This window comes from Streptopelia decaocto, assembly GCF_964273445.1.
Source record: "Streptopelia decaocto genome assembly, chromosome: 1".
Taxonomy (NCBI): Eukaryota; Metazoa; Chordata; class Aves; order Columbiformes; family Columbidae; genus Streptopelia; species Streptopelia decaocto.
In genome coordinates, this window is record NC_138663.1 from 46,052,265 (window position 1) to 46,068,255 (window position 15,991).

General features: G+C 36.6%; 1 protein-coding gene across 10 annotated transcripts in view; it reads left to right on the forward strand.

Moving 5' to 3' along the window:
- Positions 1-15,991, forward strand: part of NR2C1 (nuclear receptor subfamily 2 group C member 1) — a 59,491-nt gene that overhangs the window by 36,923 nt on the left and 6,577 nt on the right. For all 10 annotated transcript variants that reach the window (XR_014184963.1, XM_082061792.1, XM_082061795.1 and 7 more), the window contains 6 exons: positions 700-884; positions 4,837-4,999; positions 6,482-6,603; positions 9,835-9,974; positions 11,477-11,614; positions 15,379-15,484. Coding sequence is in view for 9 of the 10 variants with exons in the window: in XM_082061792.1 (XP_081917918.1) it covers positions 700-884; positions 4,837-4,999; positions 6,482-6,603; positions 9,835-9,974; positions 11,477-11,614; positions 15,379-15,484 (854 nt within the window). In the remaining variant the exon portion in view is untranslated. The remainder of the gene's footprint in view (positions 1-699; positions 885-4,836; positions 5,000-6,481; positions 6,604-9,834; positions 9,975-11,476; positions 11,615-15,378; positions 15,485-15,991) is intronic.

Genomic DNA, 15,991 nt, shown 5'->3' on the forward strand with positions numbered 1-15,991 from the left:
CCATCAAAAGTTGTTTATTCAATTTCACGTTTCTGGCTCTATCTGTAGAGTATGACAACACAAACTAAATGACATGTAGCATGCTGCTGTTAGCAGTAGTAGCATACTTGTCTGTAATCATGCGCTTTATTTCTTTTTTTTATGGGGCAGGGTGGAAAACAAGAGTTACTGCATCTCTGAGTTGCTGGTCACTACTGAATCACGTTGTTCCCCTGCAGTTAAATAAAGACATAAAACCCAAAAAGGCTGCAGCAGTTGGGTTTTTTTTTTGCTTGCTTAAAGGTGATGTTTTAGCCATTCCTTCTTTTCAAACATTCTCCTACCGTGTTGTTTGTGACTCATTTACACGAGAAAGGAAGGAAGATGCTAAAAATATTATTGAGTACAGTCTCATAGTCCCAGTAACTGTTTGACTAGTGAGTGGAGATAATAAATTCTCTTTCTGCACTTGCTTATCATCCGTAGTGTTCTTTCTGAAAGAAACAGATAACTACTACTTGTAAATGTCTAAATATTTCATATTTTAGGAGCAGTGCAGTATCTAATGGCTGCATTATGATTGCCCGTTTACTGAAAACAATAATTTTCTTATGGGTCTATTCACACACTCAATTCTTCATTTATGAAAAAATTAGATTCTTCTATTGCAAATTAACTGCTGCCAATATGAGAGAAATAAAAGCTATGCTTTTCCCTTAGGTTGAAGCATGTCAGGGAGATTTAAGTACGCTGGCAAACGTGGTGACTTCACTAGCAAATCTCAGTAAATGCAAGGACATGTCACAAAGCAGTACAGAGCTGTCTATGATTGAAAGTTTAAGTAATGGAGATGCATCATTATCTGAACTCCAGCAAGAAGAGCAAGCTGGCAGTGATGTTACAAGGTAAGGCGTGTTACACTTGAAAATCTTATTCTTTTTGAGGTCTCTGTCAATTCAGACCATTAATTAAATCATTACAGTGTAGGTAATTTGTCTGCATTAAAAATAGGAGTAATAGAAGCCTGAGCTCATAGAATCATAGAATAATTTTGGTTGGAAGAGACACTCAAGATCATCAAGTTCAACCCTAAAATAACTCTGGCACTAAACCATGTCCCTAAGAACCTCATCTATGCATCTTTTAAACACCTCCAGGGATGGTGACTCCACCACTTCCCTGAGCAGCCTCTTCCAGTGCCTGACAACCCTTTCCATGAAGAAATCTTTCATAATATCCAATCTGAACCTTCCCTGGTGCAACTTGAGCCATAGTAGTAGATAAGTCTTGTAAGATTTTTCCAAGTGAAACCATGGGGAAGTTCCCTATGAGAAATAAATACTTCCAGTTGCTTGTACTTGAAATTGATTTCAATGTAAATCTTGCAGCTGATTTTCTTACCTTTTGGTTGGTCTTAATAATGTGTGTGTAGTACAGAGTGTTTCAAAAATACAGACCAAATTTGAAATCACTTTGCTTGGAAATTGGGTCTGTCTTTTTGGAACACCTTGTATAGTCTTAGTACTTCGTATCATCCTGGAAAACTGTTTCTTAGAGGTCTCGTCTGTGTAAGTAGTTTAATGCCTGTAGCTATTAATCACCTTAAAAGCTTAAAAAGCATTTTCTTCTTGCACAGGACAGCTCACAGAATTCTCACTATCAGTACAAATACATACAATGAATATTTTACAAGCTTGTGTTTTGCACTGGTTTTAACTGAGCCATTTTGGTGAGCACATGTGTAGATATTCTGTGTAGTACGTACTGTTATTCCATCTATCACAATTGTATTATTTTTGATTGTCATCTCATACAGGTTTCTGACAGCTGTCCCAGCAATATTCCTTTACATACCATGTACATTGTACATGCTGTTCTGAAAATGGGTATGTGGAATAAATCCAGAAAGCAAAAAAGATTGGGGTATAGTGAAGTAGTTTGTACTGACTGAAATACACAATTTCCCCTATAGACTCTACTGCTTGGTTTAATTGCAAGCAGGATGTATTTGTTCAGTTCCTTTCTTTATATGCTGCTTGGAAAGTCAACGTGACTTTATATAGGTGCTGATTCGGGCCTTTGCTCTGTCCTCCTAGGTAGAGAATGTAAGAACATGCTGTGTAAATAGTATTGTTGTATTGTGCTGATAAACTTCCTTCAACACTACGGCTGTTCAAAAAGATGTAGTAATAAGGTTTCACAATCATTTTTCATTTCTTTATTTCCTGGCACTTTCAGATACTTGCTTTTGCCAACTTCACTGTTTCTGTTCAGTTTTCAGAATGTGACTATGATGAGGCACCACGTTCTTTCAGCCAAGGAGCTGGAAAGAGCCCTGACTCAGCTGAACACGTACTCTTGTCTATGAGTTTACCTAATGGATTTCCAGTGGGGGGGTTCAAGTTAAATATTCATGAGAAGGGGAAGTTGTTATGGAAGCAGAAACTAAAATTTTAATTTAAATCTTGGATTTCCTTGCCAGGCCTTATGCCAGCTTGATGGAACAGACACAGATTTTTACTGAGAAAAAGGAGTTTAAAGGATTTCAGGAAGCACGTTTTATCCATCCATGTTTTTCATATATTTTATTATATTCTATTGCTTGCAGCCACCCTAGTTACACTTTCACTTTTGCTGACACAAATTTAGCGTACAACATTGCTGCTAGCATTCCACTGCTTTTATACTGTAATGTTATATGCCTTGTTCTCTAATTACTTCATTATCTATGTTCATTTTTAGTTTATCAGCACTCCTATGTATCTGTTAGTGACTGGGCCTGACAAAAAGAGAACCGAAGTTGTTTCTAGCAAAGGATATTAATATTTTAATGTTGAGTATATCTTTTTTTTTCTCACTTTATGGGCCAAGTTTTTGTAGCTTCTAGGCAAGCTTTTTTCTAGATCCTCTTTTTCTTAGTGTTTTACCTCACAATCAATGCTCATGTTGGGGCTTCATGTTTGGAAAGGACTCAGAATGCTGAGCCATGAGGATGCAATGTGCTGTTGACATCTGCTGTCTTACTGCTGCCAGTTTATGAGATCCAAAGGAGAAGATTTCTTTGAAAGCAAACATTCCAGAATAAGTTGGAAACAAAGTCCAGTGGGCAGACACAGTTAACCAGTGTACCTGCCCACCCTATTTAAAAAGGACTCTCCAGCCTGTGCTAGACTCAACACAGGAATGTGGCAGGTGCATGTGACATTTACCTCTTGGGGAAAGGAGATATCTTGTTCCTCTCTTACATTTCTGTCCCTGCTACATGAAGAGCCCTGCAGAGGCTCTTATTTTTCCTAAGAAGCATCTACCACCAAGCTGCTGGGTTTGCATATTCTCCCTAAGGCTGCCAAGAGTGAGCCATGCAGGGCCTGAAACTCACATCTCCAAGCAAGAGTCCAATAATATACCTTCTAGAGCTTACCCATTAATGCATTCCCTTTACACCTACTTTCCGTATACCAGAGACAGAAAATGTCCCAGCTATATCTGTGTAGTCCACTTACATCTGTTTAGGCCACTTGTGCATGTCCCCGTCACCCTTGTGTAGACACATCAAGGTATGCAGGCTAATGTAGGACGAAAAACTAGTTTATTTACCACCTGAAGCCCGAGTCAGTGTCAGCAGCTTTTTTATTGTGGTGTTTTGTTTGGTTGTGTGTGGTTATGTCAAACATAGTAATCATTTAGATTTTTTTTTAGCATGTTAATGAATTTAGATAGGTAGAGAGTGTGGGGGAAGAGAAGGTGGCAAAATTCCACTCCAGACTTTGGCATTAAATCAGTGATTTTAGATTCTGTGGTAATAAACATGTCTCTATAAATTGAGAATCAGTTCTACATACAGGCTGTTAATCAGCTTTTGTAAAGTTTTCAGATCTTTGTGTATAAGTTTTTCACACAACACTGTATACAAGGCTACTGCTCTCACAATATGTTATCTATCTGTAGGCAGCAATCAAATCTGTATATTTTTCATTGAAGATATATCAGTTTTGGTTCTCAGGTGTATTCATGAACAGAAAAACACTGGATCTGTTATCAAGTGGCAAAATAATGAATAATATATCTGTGCTCTTCCTGGCATCTCCCCTGTAACGTTTGTGCGTGTGACTTGGTCTTCACAAGTCACTGCCCCACATCAAAGGATACTAAGGATGGTACTAAAGCATGAGAGTGCTTTCTTTTACATATTTGAGAAAAGTCTTCAAATTAAGCTGAATAACCTAAACACAACTCATTACTTAAAAAAGGAAAGGAAAGGAAAGGAAAGGAAAGGAAAGGAAAGGAAAGGAAAGGAAAGGAAAGGAAAGGAAAGGAAAGGAAAGGAAAGGAAAGGAAAGGAAAGGAAAGGAAAGGAAAGGAAAGGAAAGGAAAGGAAAGGAAAGGAAAGGAAAGGAAAGGAGAAAAGGAAGGAAAAGAAGGAAAGGAACTTGTTTAATTTGTGCTTCATAGCAACAAAAGCCTGTACAATTTACATGTGCATTAAGTTGCTTTAACAGCATTGTGATGATCCTGTTCTCAAAATGTTCATGGCAGCACCCTCAGTAAACACCACTTGAAATCACTTGATCTTGAAAAGCAAACTGTGATTCAGCAGCACAATCAAGATGTCAAAACTGTGAATTTGATGGCAACTAGTGAGAATCTGCTGCTAATTTTTGTTTCACAGCCACTGCAAGTTGGGGTTTTCAGAGATTCTGTTTGGTGGAGTGGCAGGAAAAGCATACTCCTGACTTCTGTTTTCCAAATCTGGTTCTTTGAACCAGACATCTAAAATACTGATTTCAGGTGTGCAGGGTCCTCCTAAATGGAAATGGTCTCTTAATTTTCTTGTTTGTTTTTGTTGTGATCTTCCAGGGCATTTGACACACTTGCAAAAGCATTAAATCCAGGAGAGAGCGCAGCGTGCCAGAACTCTGACAGTATTGAAGCCGGTGTACAGCTCATCGGTGGAGAAACAAGCATGAACATTGTTGAAATAGAGGGACCACTACTCAGTGATGCACATGTAGCATTCCGGGTACTTAATACCTTTTTACTGTTGATGATAACCATTGTAACGTAATATAAAATAATGATCTGATTAAATCTTATTTTGAGTTTCTTAAAGAGTAACTATTTGTTAGGTATTTGCATTCATTTCTGATGAATGCACGGCTTTTGTTCACAGGTTAACTGTGTTTTTAGGAATGTACAGCTCTGTTTGGCAATTTATCTGCACTGTTTATTTTGTAGCTTCTTACCTTAAAAATACTGGGTAATCCATGCAAAAGGGTTTAAATAGACAAGAGTCACACAAAGCAGAGGGTCAGCATCCACATTCTCACTTGTTAACAGGTGGATCTCATGCAATCTGCAGATGGATTTTGAGACTGAAGTGTATTTATCAGTTTCTTCTTTGTGTATATACCTTATTTGAATCTGGTATTAATTGACTTAAATCATTAAGGGAAAATATGGTTTCTTTGTACATGAGCCATATATTTACTGGCTTTATTTTTCATTTTACGAGCCTGCAGAAGGTTTTCTATCCATTTTTTTCATCTTATTATTCTTGGACAAATCAAAAAGCTTGCTCATCTGAAAACTTCTTCAATACCAGGCATTTTATTAAACTTTGCCCCTCTCATCAGCACGTTTTGATGACTCAAATAAACATATGACTAATGCAAATGTCAGTATTTTTTTTAAATTGTGTTAGCCAAACCATTATATTATGAAGTATTAATTTCTGAAGATAAAACTACAATGCTATAATTAGCAGTATGGGGTCAAATCCCACTTTCTTCACATATGCCAGTAACGCCACTGATTTTGCTCAATGCACGCTGAGAAAGGCAGAGCTAGTCCTTTCTGATACATATTGATTATAGTTTTAGCACTTGGGAGCAGCTGGATATTAGTTATTTTATACATCAGAAGATTTTTGATGCATTTATTTGTAAAATATAAATTAAAAGTACCAAAAAAAAGATGTTTTGTGAAATAGAATTCCCATCCACACACACACTCCCCAGGAATTGTGGTAACTCCTCTAATTTTTCAGGGCACTTACTCTGCTCCTCTGGGAGAAGCTTTAGAAAGTAATGATGCCTCTGCATTTGTATTTGTTATGTATTTAACTAGATAGAAATGTAAGCAACCTCATTCTAATTAAAATGATTCTTCTAAAACTTTTATTCTTTGAATGTGTCTCAAAAGTTGAGTGTTATTTGGGATTTTCCATCTCCAGGTGTCCCAAACATGAATATTTATCTAAGGTAAAGATTCAGAATTTTTGCCTTTTTTGTTGCTTGGTAGTTACTATAGGGCATAACAGTGTGGCTAATAAAGAAAAAGGCAGTCTTTCTGTTTTATTTCAGGAAAATCTCATGTTTATTTAAAAACCTTTACTTTCTCACTTAAAAGGAGCTCCAAGACTGATTTTTTTCTTACCATGTTTTTTAATGAAGAAAGTAAAATAACTGACTTGCACTTTTTTTCTTTCTTTTTTGATTTCCAGCTCACCATGCCTTCTCCTATGCCTGAATATCTGAACGTTCACTATATCTGCGAGTCTGCCTCCAGGTTGCTTTTCTTGTCCATGCACTGGGCACGTTCCATTCCATCTTTTCAAGCTTTAGGGTAAGTGTTCAATTACCGGTTCACTTATGTTGTGAAAACACACTTTTTATTTTCACTGTCTTATTCAGGGACATTTAAAACATAAATCTACTTACTAAAACCATTTTTTGTGGATCATCATGAAGGTGAATTTTCTGAATCAAAACTGCTCCCAACTTCAGTCCAACTCAGGTACGTTGGTTGCGTTTTGAAGGAAAAAGGAATAAGATATGTAACAATCAAATGCCTACACACCGCTACTTCTTTACTCAATTTTTAGTAAATGGGACTTCCTATCATTTTTTAATAGCTGCATCCCAAACTAAGATGCTTATCAGGCAGTCACCATAAGGAAGCTCCTCTCTGGATCCCCAAATATTGTTATCTTTATAGATCAGTTAGTCGTAATGATGTTGCCTTTAGTAACCTGTGAGAAGAAAATGGTTAGCTAGATTCAGCAAGCATTCAGGATGGAGTTGTTTAATTTCAGAGGATTATCCAAAAAGAAAGGGTTGCTGTAACCAGAAAGTAATTCTTGCTATTCTTTTTCCAGTTTGTGTAACATCCTGCTTTTCCAGCAGAATTCAGTGTATCACTTAAAATTCTTAATCTAAATGTAGTAGTACCTTGCCAACTATCATGAGAAAACATCTCAAAAGAGCATGGGAAAAAGTTATTTCTGTTCTTTTCAGAAGGAATGTTTTGAAGACAACATCAAACAAATAAAGATACTGTATGAGTTCTGACACAAGTGGAGTATAAATCATGTTTGTCTGTTCTCATCTACAGTGTTTTTCTTTAATTCAGTATCAAAACAGCATATGACTGTGGCAGCAAAGAGAATTCCTCTTCAAAGTGAGCGATTTTCCCCTTTTCCAGGAAGGCTATCAAAAGCAGGATGATCTGTGATTACCATTTGTGTTTACTCAGATGTATAAGTGAAATTATTCTACATTGTTTAAGGGAAGATACTATATTGTGTATAATTGAAGCCTGTGTTTTTGAGAAGGAAAAATTAAAATTCGATAAAGTTAAACAATTTCAAGGGTAAAAAACTCAGGTAAATACGATGTTTTATTTTAGTAGAAATTGTTGCCCTGCAGAATTTCAAAATAGGTAGCAAATTAACATAGTACAATATACCATTACACATTTTTCAAAGGTTTTTGTAACAGAGAGACATTGCAAATTAGTGTTTTAACAACAAATGGGAATTGCTTTTTAAAAATAAAATATTATACAGAATACCTGTCTCTCCGAAAAGATGTAACAAGAAATGCTTACAGATAATCCGCATATTTTTAAAATATGTTACTTCCCATGATATTTTCCTGTTTGAATAAAAAAATTAAGGAGTAGGCTGTCTTAATAGTGTTAATATTCACCTGTGCTAGCATCATGGGCAACAGTATATTTAAAGACCATTTAACACAAATATACAGGTTTCCTTTTGAAGAGCTTAAAATAGTAACTTTTTTTCAAGTAGAGATTTATTTGAAATTAATGCAGCTGTTTTAGTGTGAGCACAATTTGTGCTATAATTTTGACTTTTAGAAGCGTGACTCATTTCACTTTTTAAACTAAGAGAAATACATGGTAGTAGTAGTAGAGAGGAGCTGATGAGCCAAAACAAAGCCATAGTAGTGGTTTTATGGGGAAGAGAAATAATTGTACCCAGGTGGTTCCCTCCTCAGGCAATGTGTTGGCTTTGGCATTGCTATAGTTAACGGCACCAACTTATCTCTTCGTTCACCTTCCCAGGTGAGGAACTTTGTAGGCAAGAGAGATTCCTACTGAAACCTTCATCAGGCTGGTTACAGCCACGCAGTTTTTTAGGCTACTTAAGTTTGATCAGCTGGTTCTGGTCTAAGTTTGATGAGCTATAAAGCTGCTCTAGAGCAGGGGTGTCAAACTCCTTTTCAGTGGGGGTCACATCAGCCTCGCGGTTGCCTTCAAAGGGCCAAATGTAATAGATGTATAGATGTAACTATTCCTGTATTTATACAGTCCTAAAATTACATGCTCTAGATGGTACATTTATCTACATATACCAGCTGAGCAGCCAGTACACCATATTTTCACTGTTCCTCACCGTCGTCCCTTTGAGAGGAGATGAGTGGGGTTGTCACAAATATGTGTAGAACCCACATGTACAGTATCGTGTCTACCACAACAAGAACTGGTTCATACTAAAAAATACTGCCTGAGGTAAACTCTGTGTAATCCAGTACAGGACAAGTCTACATTAACTGTCATTTGGCAGATCAGTATTGCAATAAATCCTCAGAGATGTTCTTGAAGATTACATCAACATTCTTGCAAAAATCCATTCCATTGTATTTTTGTAGTTGAAATCCTAGCTTTAATATGCTTTTCTTCTTTGATAGGTCTTGTGCTTCTTTTAAATTTTCATTATTTATATTTACTGGCTAAAACTGTTGAAACGTGGTATCTGAATTTGACTCCTCACTGGTAGGATTTCCTTTTTAAGGTACTGAGCTCATTAAGCTCTACAAGTTAGAGATGCTTGGCAATACTGAACATTAGGTTACTAATATGGAAGTCCCCGAATATGGATTTCTATACCTAATTTTAAGCTTCAGCATTTGAAAAAAAATACTCACTACCCATGAAACTTAAGGACTAATTCTTACAGCAAACAAATCCTCATCACTTCTACTTATACTTTGAAGTCGGTATTTCAAACCTTATTCCAGACATGACAGGGATACAAAAAATAGCAGTCAGGAAGCTCAGGAACTTGGTTGCTCGTGTTCCATTTCACATGTATTTTTAATGAAGAAATTAGACCAAGCTGCCAGATTTCAAGTGAAAAATATTAAAAGGGACCTTTGAGCTTGTTCTACATTCACAGTACAGCAACAATGAGGTTTTTTTTTTTTGCCCATGCATGTAAATGTTATTCAAAAATTACTGTGAGTCCTAAAAAAACGAGCATGAGGGAATACACCCAGACAGCTGACATTTACTGTGACTTCACGCTTTTGTGATAGAGGTCTTATCTCCTTTTAGATAATTAAAACAAAAATTGCTTCTATACAAAAGTCATTTTAAAACAGGTATTTTAAACCTAGCATGCAAATAAAAATATTGTAGATGCAGGGCTTCATTTTGGTTCTGGTTGCAACGTTGAATTAGATGAATGTTTTACGAAGTGTTCTTCAAATTAAAAAAACTGCATGAATGCAAATGGCTGGTTTTATTAACTGAAATTATTGTATTTTTCAATAGACAGGATAACAGCATATCATTAGTAAAAGCCTGCTGGAACGAACTTTTTACGCTTGGTCTTGCACAGTGTTCCCAAGTTATGAATGTGGCAACTATCTTAACTGCATTTGTTAATCACCTTCACGGCAGTTTACAGCAAGGTAAGGTGTATACTGTGCATTGCCAGACTTGGGGAATTACTTCATGTTTTTTAAGTTTTGAACTGCGTGGAAGCTTTTTACTTACCCTTCGCTCGTTAATGAAAACGTACTGTTTATAGAGTTTTGTGGTTAATAGGGAAACAAAATAATACTAGAAAATAGTTCACAAAATGGAATTTTTTAGCAATTTTGTGAAAGTCAGCTATGTTAATACTTACCTCCAAATTTAAAAATATTAAAAAAAGTTACCCATCTGTTTAATATAGGTTAGCATTTACTGGGGTTGTTTTTATTTTGCGTCTATGTGAAGTCTTAATAGTATACTGCTGTTCTGCTGATATATATGTCTGCTCAAATTAGGAATATTTCAGGTAGCATCAATGTTAAGAACACAAGTGTCCTGTGAATATTCCTGTGTGTCAAGGGTATAAACTAAAAAAGGGTATAAAGCCAAAAAGGGTATAAAGCCATTGCTGACCCAAGGGAAACAGCTCTGCACCAGCCACATTCACAGAATCACAGAGTGGTTGGGGTTGGAAGGGACCTCTGTAGATCATCCAGTCCAACCCACCTGCCATAGCCGGTTCACCTGGAGCAGATCGCAAAGGAATGTGTCCAGGTGGGTTTTGAATGTCTTCAGAGACTCCACAACCTCTCTGGGCAGCATGTTCCAGCGCTCTGGCACCCTCAAAGTAAACAAGATTATCCTCATATTAGATGGAACCTCCTGTGTTTCAGTCTGTGCCCGTTGCCCCTCATCCTGTCATTGGGCACCACTGAAAGGAGTCTGGTCCCATCCTCTTGACACCCACCCTTGAGATATTTATAAACATTAAGATCCCCTCTCAGCCTTCTCTTCTCCAGGCTGAACAGACCCAGCTCTCTCAGTCTCTCTTCATAAGAAAGATGCTCCAGACCCCTCATCATCTTTGTAGCTCTCTGCTGGACTCCTTCCAGTGGTTCCTTGTCCTTCTTAAACTGGTGAGCCCAGAACTGGACGCAGTACTCCAGATGTGGCCTCACCAGGGCAGAGCAGAGGAGGAGGATGACCTAGATGCAAATCAGGAAAGGTGTATAGTACACCTTCTTTTTCAGCAGTGGCTTGGTCTTTGACTGACAAAATAACCCATGAAACCGTACATCAGCCTCCCTCATGACACCTCTTAGGTGTGGAGCACAGATCGGCAGCAGCAGTGTATTTGTTACTTATAAGCAGTCTTGCCCTTCCTTGATCATTTCAAGTTCTAGTCTACCTCTGATTATTGGAAGTTTTAGTGGCAGGAAGAGACCTAATTGTACAATGTAGAAAAAAAAAGAAAAATATCGTTATAGACCAGAATTGTTAGTGTCAAGGTTATTCAGACCTCGTATATGAGTTTATAGATGGCATAGATTTACCACTGTTTGAATCTAATACAAATACTTATTTTTAAAAATCATGTGTGACCAAATTTTTTGGATGTGGGTTGATTTGGGGCTTTTATATTTGTGTGTTGACTTAGATAAGCTGCCAACAGACAGAGGAAAACTAGTGATGGAACATATCTTCAAATTGCAAGAATTCTGTAACAGCATGGTTAAGCTTTGCCTAGATGGATATGAATATGCATACTTGAAAGCAATCGTCCTCTTCAGTCCTGGTATGTAATTATTCCCAATTTAAAACTTAAATCTATGCTATTTTTTTCCATATAACTTCTGCCTGTTTCATTATGTGCAGTTAACCTGTAGAATTCCTGCCTCACTTGTGGAGGAATCTTGGAAGGCATGTAATGAGAACTGTAGGAAAAGGAGGTTTAGTCTTTTAATATAAATAATTAAATGCTGCTTTGGAGACATACGTTTTATTTGTGCCTCTGCCATTGATCTTTTATTTATCTATCTATCTATCTATCTATCTATCTATCTATCTATCTATCTATTTATTTATGGCTTTTGGTTCTGTCCTTTCTGGGGTAGTTTTTCTGAGGACCTTCAGTTCCATTTTCGGCAGTGTTGCTCTTGCACATCCAGCTGAGATGGATTGAAGTTGAGTTTTTAATGTATGAAAGATTATCTCTCTGGGCATTTATTCCCATATGCAAAATTACAGAAACATATGACCTCACTTCACATAGGTGTTTTGAGAATAAATATTACATATAGCATTTCTAATGAATGAATGCCACAAAGATTCCTTTATATTATTATTTCTGTCTTCTGAACAGTATTTGTCTAATGTATTCCAAGTAACGTTAATGGACATAAATTAGACTGTGAAGATAAAATAATGATTATTTTTTCCTTCTGGGAGATTAGTCTGCAGTATGGAAGAAGAGACCTCTGTTTATGACAGACAGAGACTGAGTAGTTAGATTATGTAGCACATATGCTTAGACTGTAGAAAATTACAACATTAATTTTCTTTCTTTGAAAATTGTAGAATTAGCTTTTCACCAAAGGCAGTCAGATACTATATCAGTATGCTGCAGGTCTTAGATTCATCATTCAGAATTTAGAGATTTAATATAAAACCACAACCAAATCTTTTGATAAAAGAAAAATGGATAAGCCTCAAGTACTTACTGTATCTCCAGGGATTTTTCACTGTCACATTTAGAAAGTAAATCTTCAGTCATTCCATTTTGCATTAGAAAGTTTTAAAAGCATCAACAGCTTCCTTAATCCTCTTTGCTCTGCCTTTTTTAGATGCTGATGTCCCATAGAAAGGATCAGAGCAAATTGTAAAAAGCTGTCTGAACTTTAGTGACCTGCCCCCTGCCAGTAGTGTAGGATACACAGAAGACTGGGTGTTTGCTTCTTGTCAGTTCTATAGGTTTATTTGATCTGAGAAGAACTTTATTTTTCCATCAGTGGCAGTTCACCCTTTCACAGAAAAAATAGTTGAGGTGAGAAAATCTTTTGGAACTTGGGACACTTCCAAAATGTAAATTTTAAGCTGGTTTTCTTATACATATATTTATATATATTAAAAAAATAATAATTGTTAAGTTCTTGCTTTGCAGTTTCCCTCATAATTACATTATCTTTTCCACATATATCTGCAAGGAGTATCCACATCTCCCAGCATCAGCAGGAATTCATGGTACTCATCTAAGTGCACAACAAAACCCCACAGATCTTCCATTGTGCTTTTGGGGTTTTTTTTTGATATTGCAGTCATGGAAGACTTCTAAGATGAAAGATGTTCTTTCAAGTAAGAGGCAGTATAAGTACTGTCAGAACTCTCCAGGAAAGATTATAAATTCCCAGAGAATATGCTGTGGCAGGGGGATTGGACTGGATGATCTTCTGAGGTCCCTTCCAATCCCAAAAATACTGTGATACTGTGATATTCCAATTATATTATTCTATTGTGGATCATAAGGAAAATCAGCTCCTGAGTGCTTCCACTATAGAACATAATCCTGCTGTCAGTCCTCATGACTGGGAGAATCGTGCACGATTTCATGTGGTTGCTTTTACAGTCCACTGAAGCACAGGGATGGTTTCAGTTTTCTGATAAGCAGTACCCACCATGAGTTTAATTCCAATATTAAGAGCACTTGAAAATTTTTGCTTTTTTTTAATTTCTGTTGAGAACTGAAGAGTTGTCCAGACTTTTCACTGTTATTTCGGAAGAAGCAGAGACTTTAAGTGGAGTGTGAGAGGGTGTTTGCATCTTCAGATAATGCTTGCAGGACACATAACTCTCCTTTAAGTGTTCTTTACCCCTAATTAGTCCTTCCATGGCTTTCCCATACTCAGAACTGGTACAGGTTGCTCCAGGAAAGAAATAAAATGATGGAAGAAAGTATCAAGCCCGTTTTTCTAGTACAGCTTCTGCTAGGGTTTACAACAGAATCTGTCAGCCTGTCCGAAGAAATCAGCTGTTGGACACTAGAAAATATTTCTCTAGGAACCTTACACTTGCAAAGCAATATCTACTGATTTGTTTAGTCTGAAATTAATTTGTCTCCTTCCAATTAGATTTGACAACACAAAAGGTAGAAGGAAAAATGTCTTGGGAAAACACTATATCCAGACACATGATTAAGATTAATTTTCTTTAGCTGCTTTAATGGCAATGTCTTGATCCTTTGAGCCATGTAACGGAATTTTCATATACCTGAAAGTCATGTTCACTGCCTTGAACGGAAGTGATGTTCTGGCAATGATGCACAGCCCAGAAATTACAATTTCAGGGATTTTACTGCTTTGCCACAGGTTGGGGCTGGGCTGCAAATGCAGCAGAGTCGTAAGGTGAGAACATCTGCTTTAGCAGACCCTGCTGATTTGCTGTCTTCCACAGCTGGACACTCAAAGATAGCTGAAAATCATCTGTGCCAAGCCAGCTGTTTGTCACAAGGCAGCCTTGGGCAAAGAGATTAGTGTAAAGGGAGTGCCTGGAGGACTTTGCATCTTTATTAGTGGCTATTAGTTACTAGCAGTGATCTTCAAGCTACTGACTTCTAGCTGTGTTTCTGGCATTGCTCTAAAAGCTGCAGCATGAAGTGATGCATATTGCATATCAATGGAAACTCTTCAAAATGTGCATTTGTTAACCTCTTCTGCATAAATTTGTACTCATGCTTTCAGAATGACTGAATTACTACATAGGACAAAATATTCCTCTGTGAAACGATGTGCTCAGGGGAGTCTAATCTATCACATAACTGCTAAATTGCTCTGAAAGCTTCTGTATCTGCAGAGCTAGACCAAAATCTCCTGGTTTTGTTGACAGAAGGCCATGTATTTGGAGAAGAGGCATGACTGTTAGAAATAATCTTTTACCTGGCATAATTTAGCAGCTCCTTTATGATCCCATTTCTGAAAAATGAAATCTGCATTTGTCATGCTACTATGGCAGTAAAATATTTAGATTGAGATAGATGGATATTAAAAACTCCAGACCACGTAAAGTATTCAGAATTACTGGATAATAATTTCCAAATGTGACTTTGCAGTTTGGTTAATATCCTTTCATTTTAGCAAGATTGAAATGTCAAGTGTTTAAATCACTACTAGAAATTAGTTTTAGCACGTTGGCAAATTTTGCACCGAACAGCTGAAAAAGAACGCTATTTGTGCATATAATATTCCAATAGATGTCAGTGTATTGAAACAATGCTGGTTTACTGCTACGCAGAGAACAGAGCCGGATAATCAAGATAGATGTAAACATTGCAAGCACTGCGTTTATTTGAACTCTCCAAAATGTCTGGTTTTATTTATATAAAACTAAGCAAAACATAAACATAGAGGAAAAGGAATGTAAGGAGGTAAAGCAGTGTCCTCCACTGAAACTGTGAAGTTTCTGCAGCTACCACATAATGATTTCACTATGCTTACAACTGGATAATCTGCAGGGATTTTGGTGCATCCTCTATAGAACAGGTATAACAATGTAGAGTGTTTTTTTCAGATCACCCGGGTCTAGAAAATGTGGTACAGATTGAGAAATTTCAAGAAAAGGCTTACATGGAGTTCCAAGACTATGTAACAAAAGCATATCCGGATGATACTTACAGGTCTGTAAAATAATACGCTTCTTTGATTGATTCTCTTTTCGGAGCATCAGTGATACTGATTTGTACAGTATTTCTTCTAATATATATGTACATTCTTATCTCCTTAAAGATAAGAAATTACCTTTGGAGCACTTCAAATACTATGCAAGTACTTATACATATTATGAGTATTATTTATATGAATGAGTATTCATTATTAATTTCCAAAACTAAATAAATATTGGAAATAAAATAAATACTTTTAGTATTTTCATTTTGAATTGCACCTACTTGGAATATTTTTTCATTTATTCAAAGTCTAAACATTATAGAGTCCATGTAATTGACAGGCATATTCACATTTTTTGTATTGTTGAAGACATGACTGGACATAAATTTAATACTCTACTGATTTAAATATTTAAACCTTTCATGAACTAGATATAGCGAATTTTGACCAGTATTGTCCCTTGTTAATTTTTTCTCTTCGCTTACTGGTAACATGATTGTGAATAACACCAACATCTC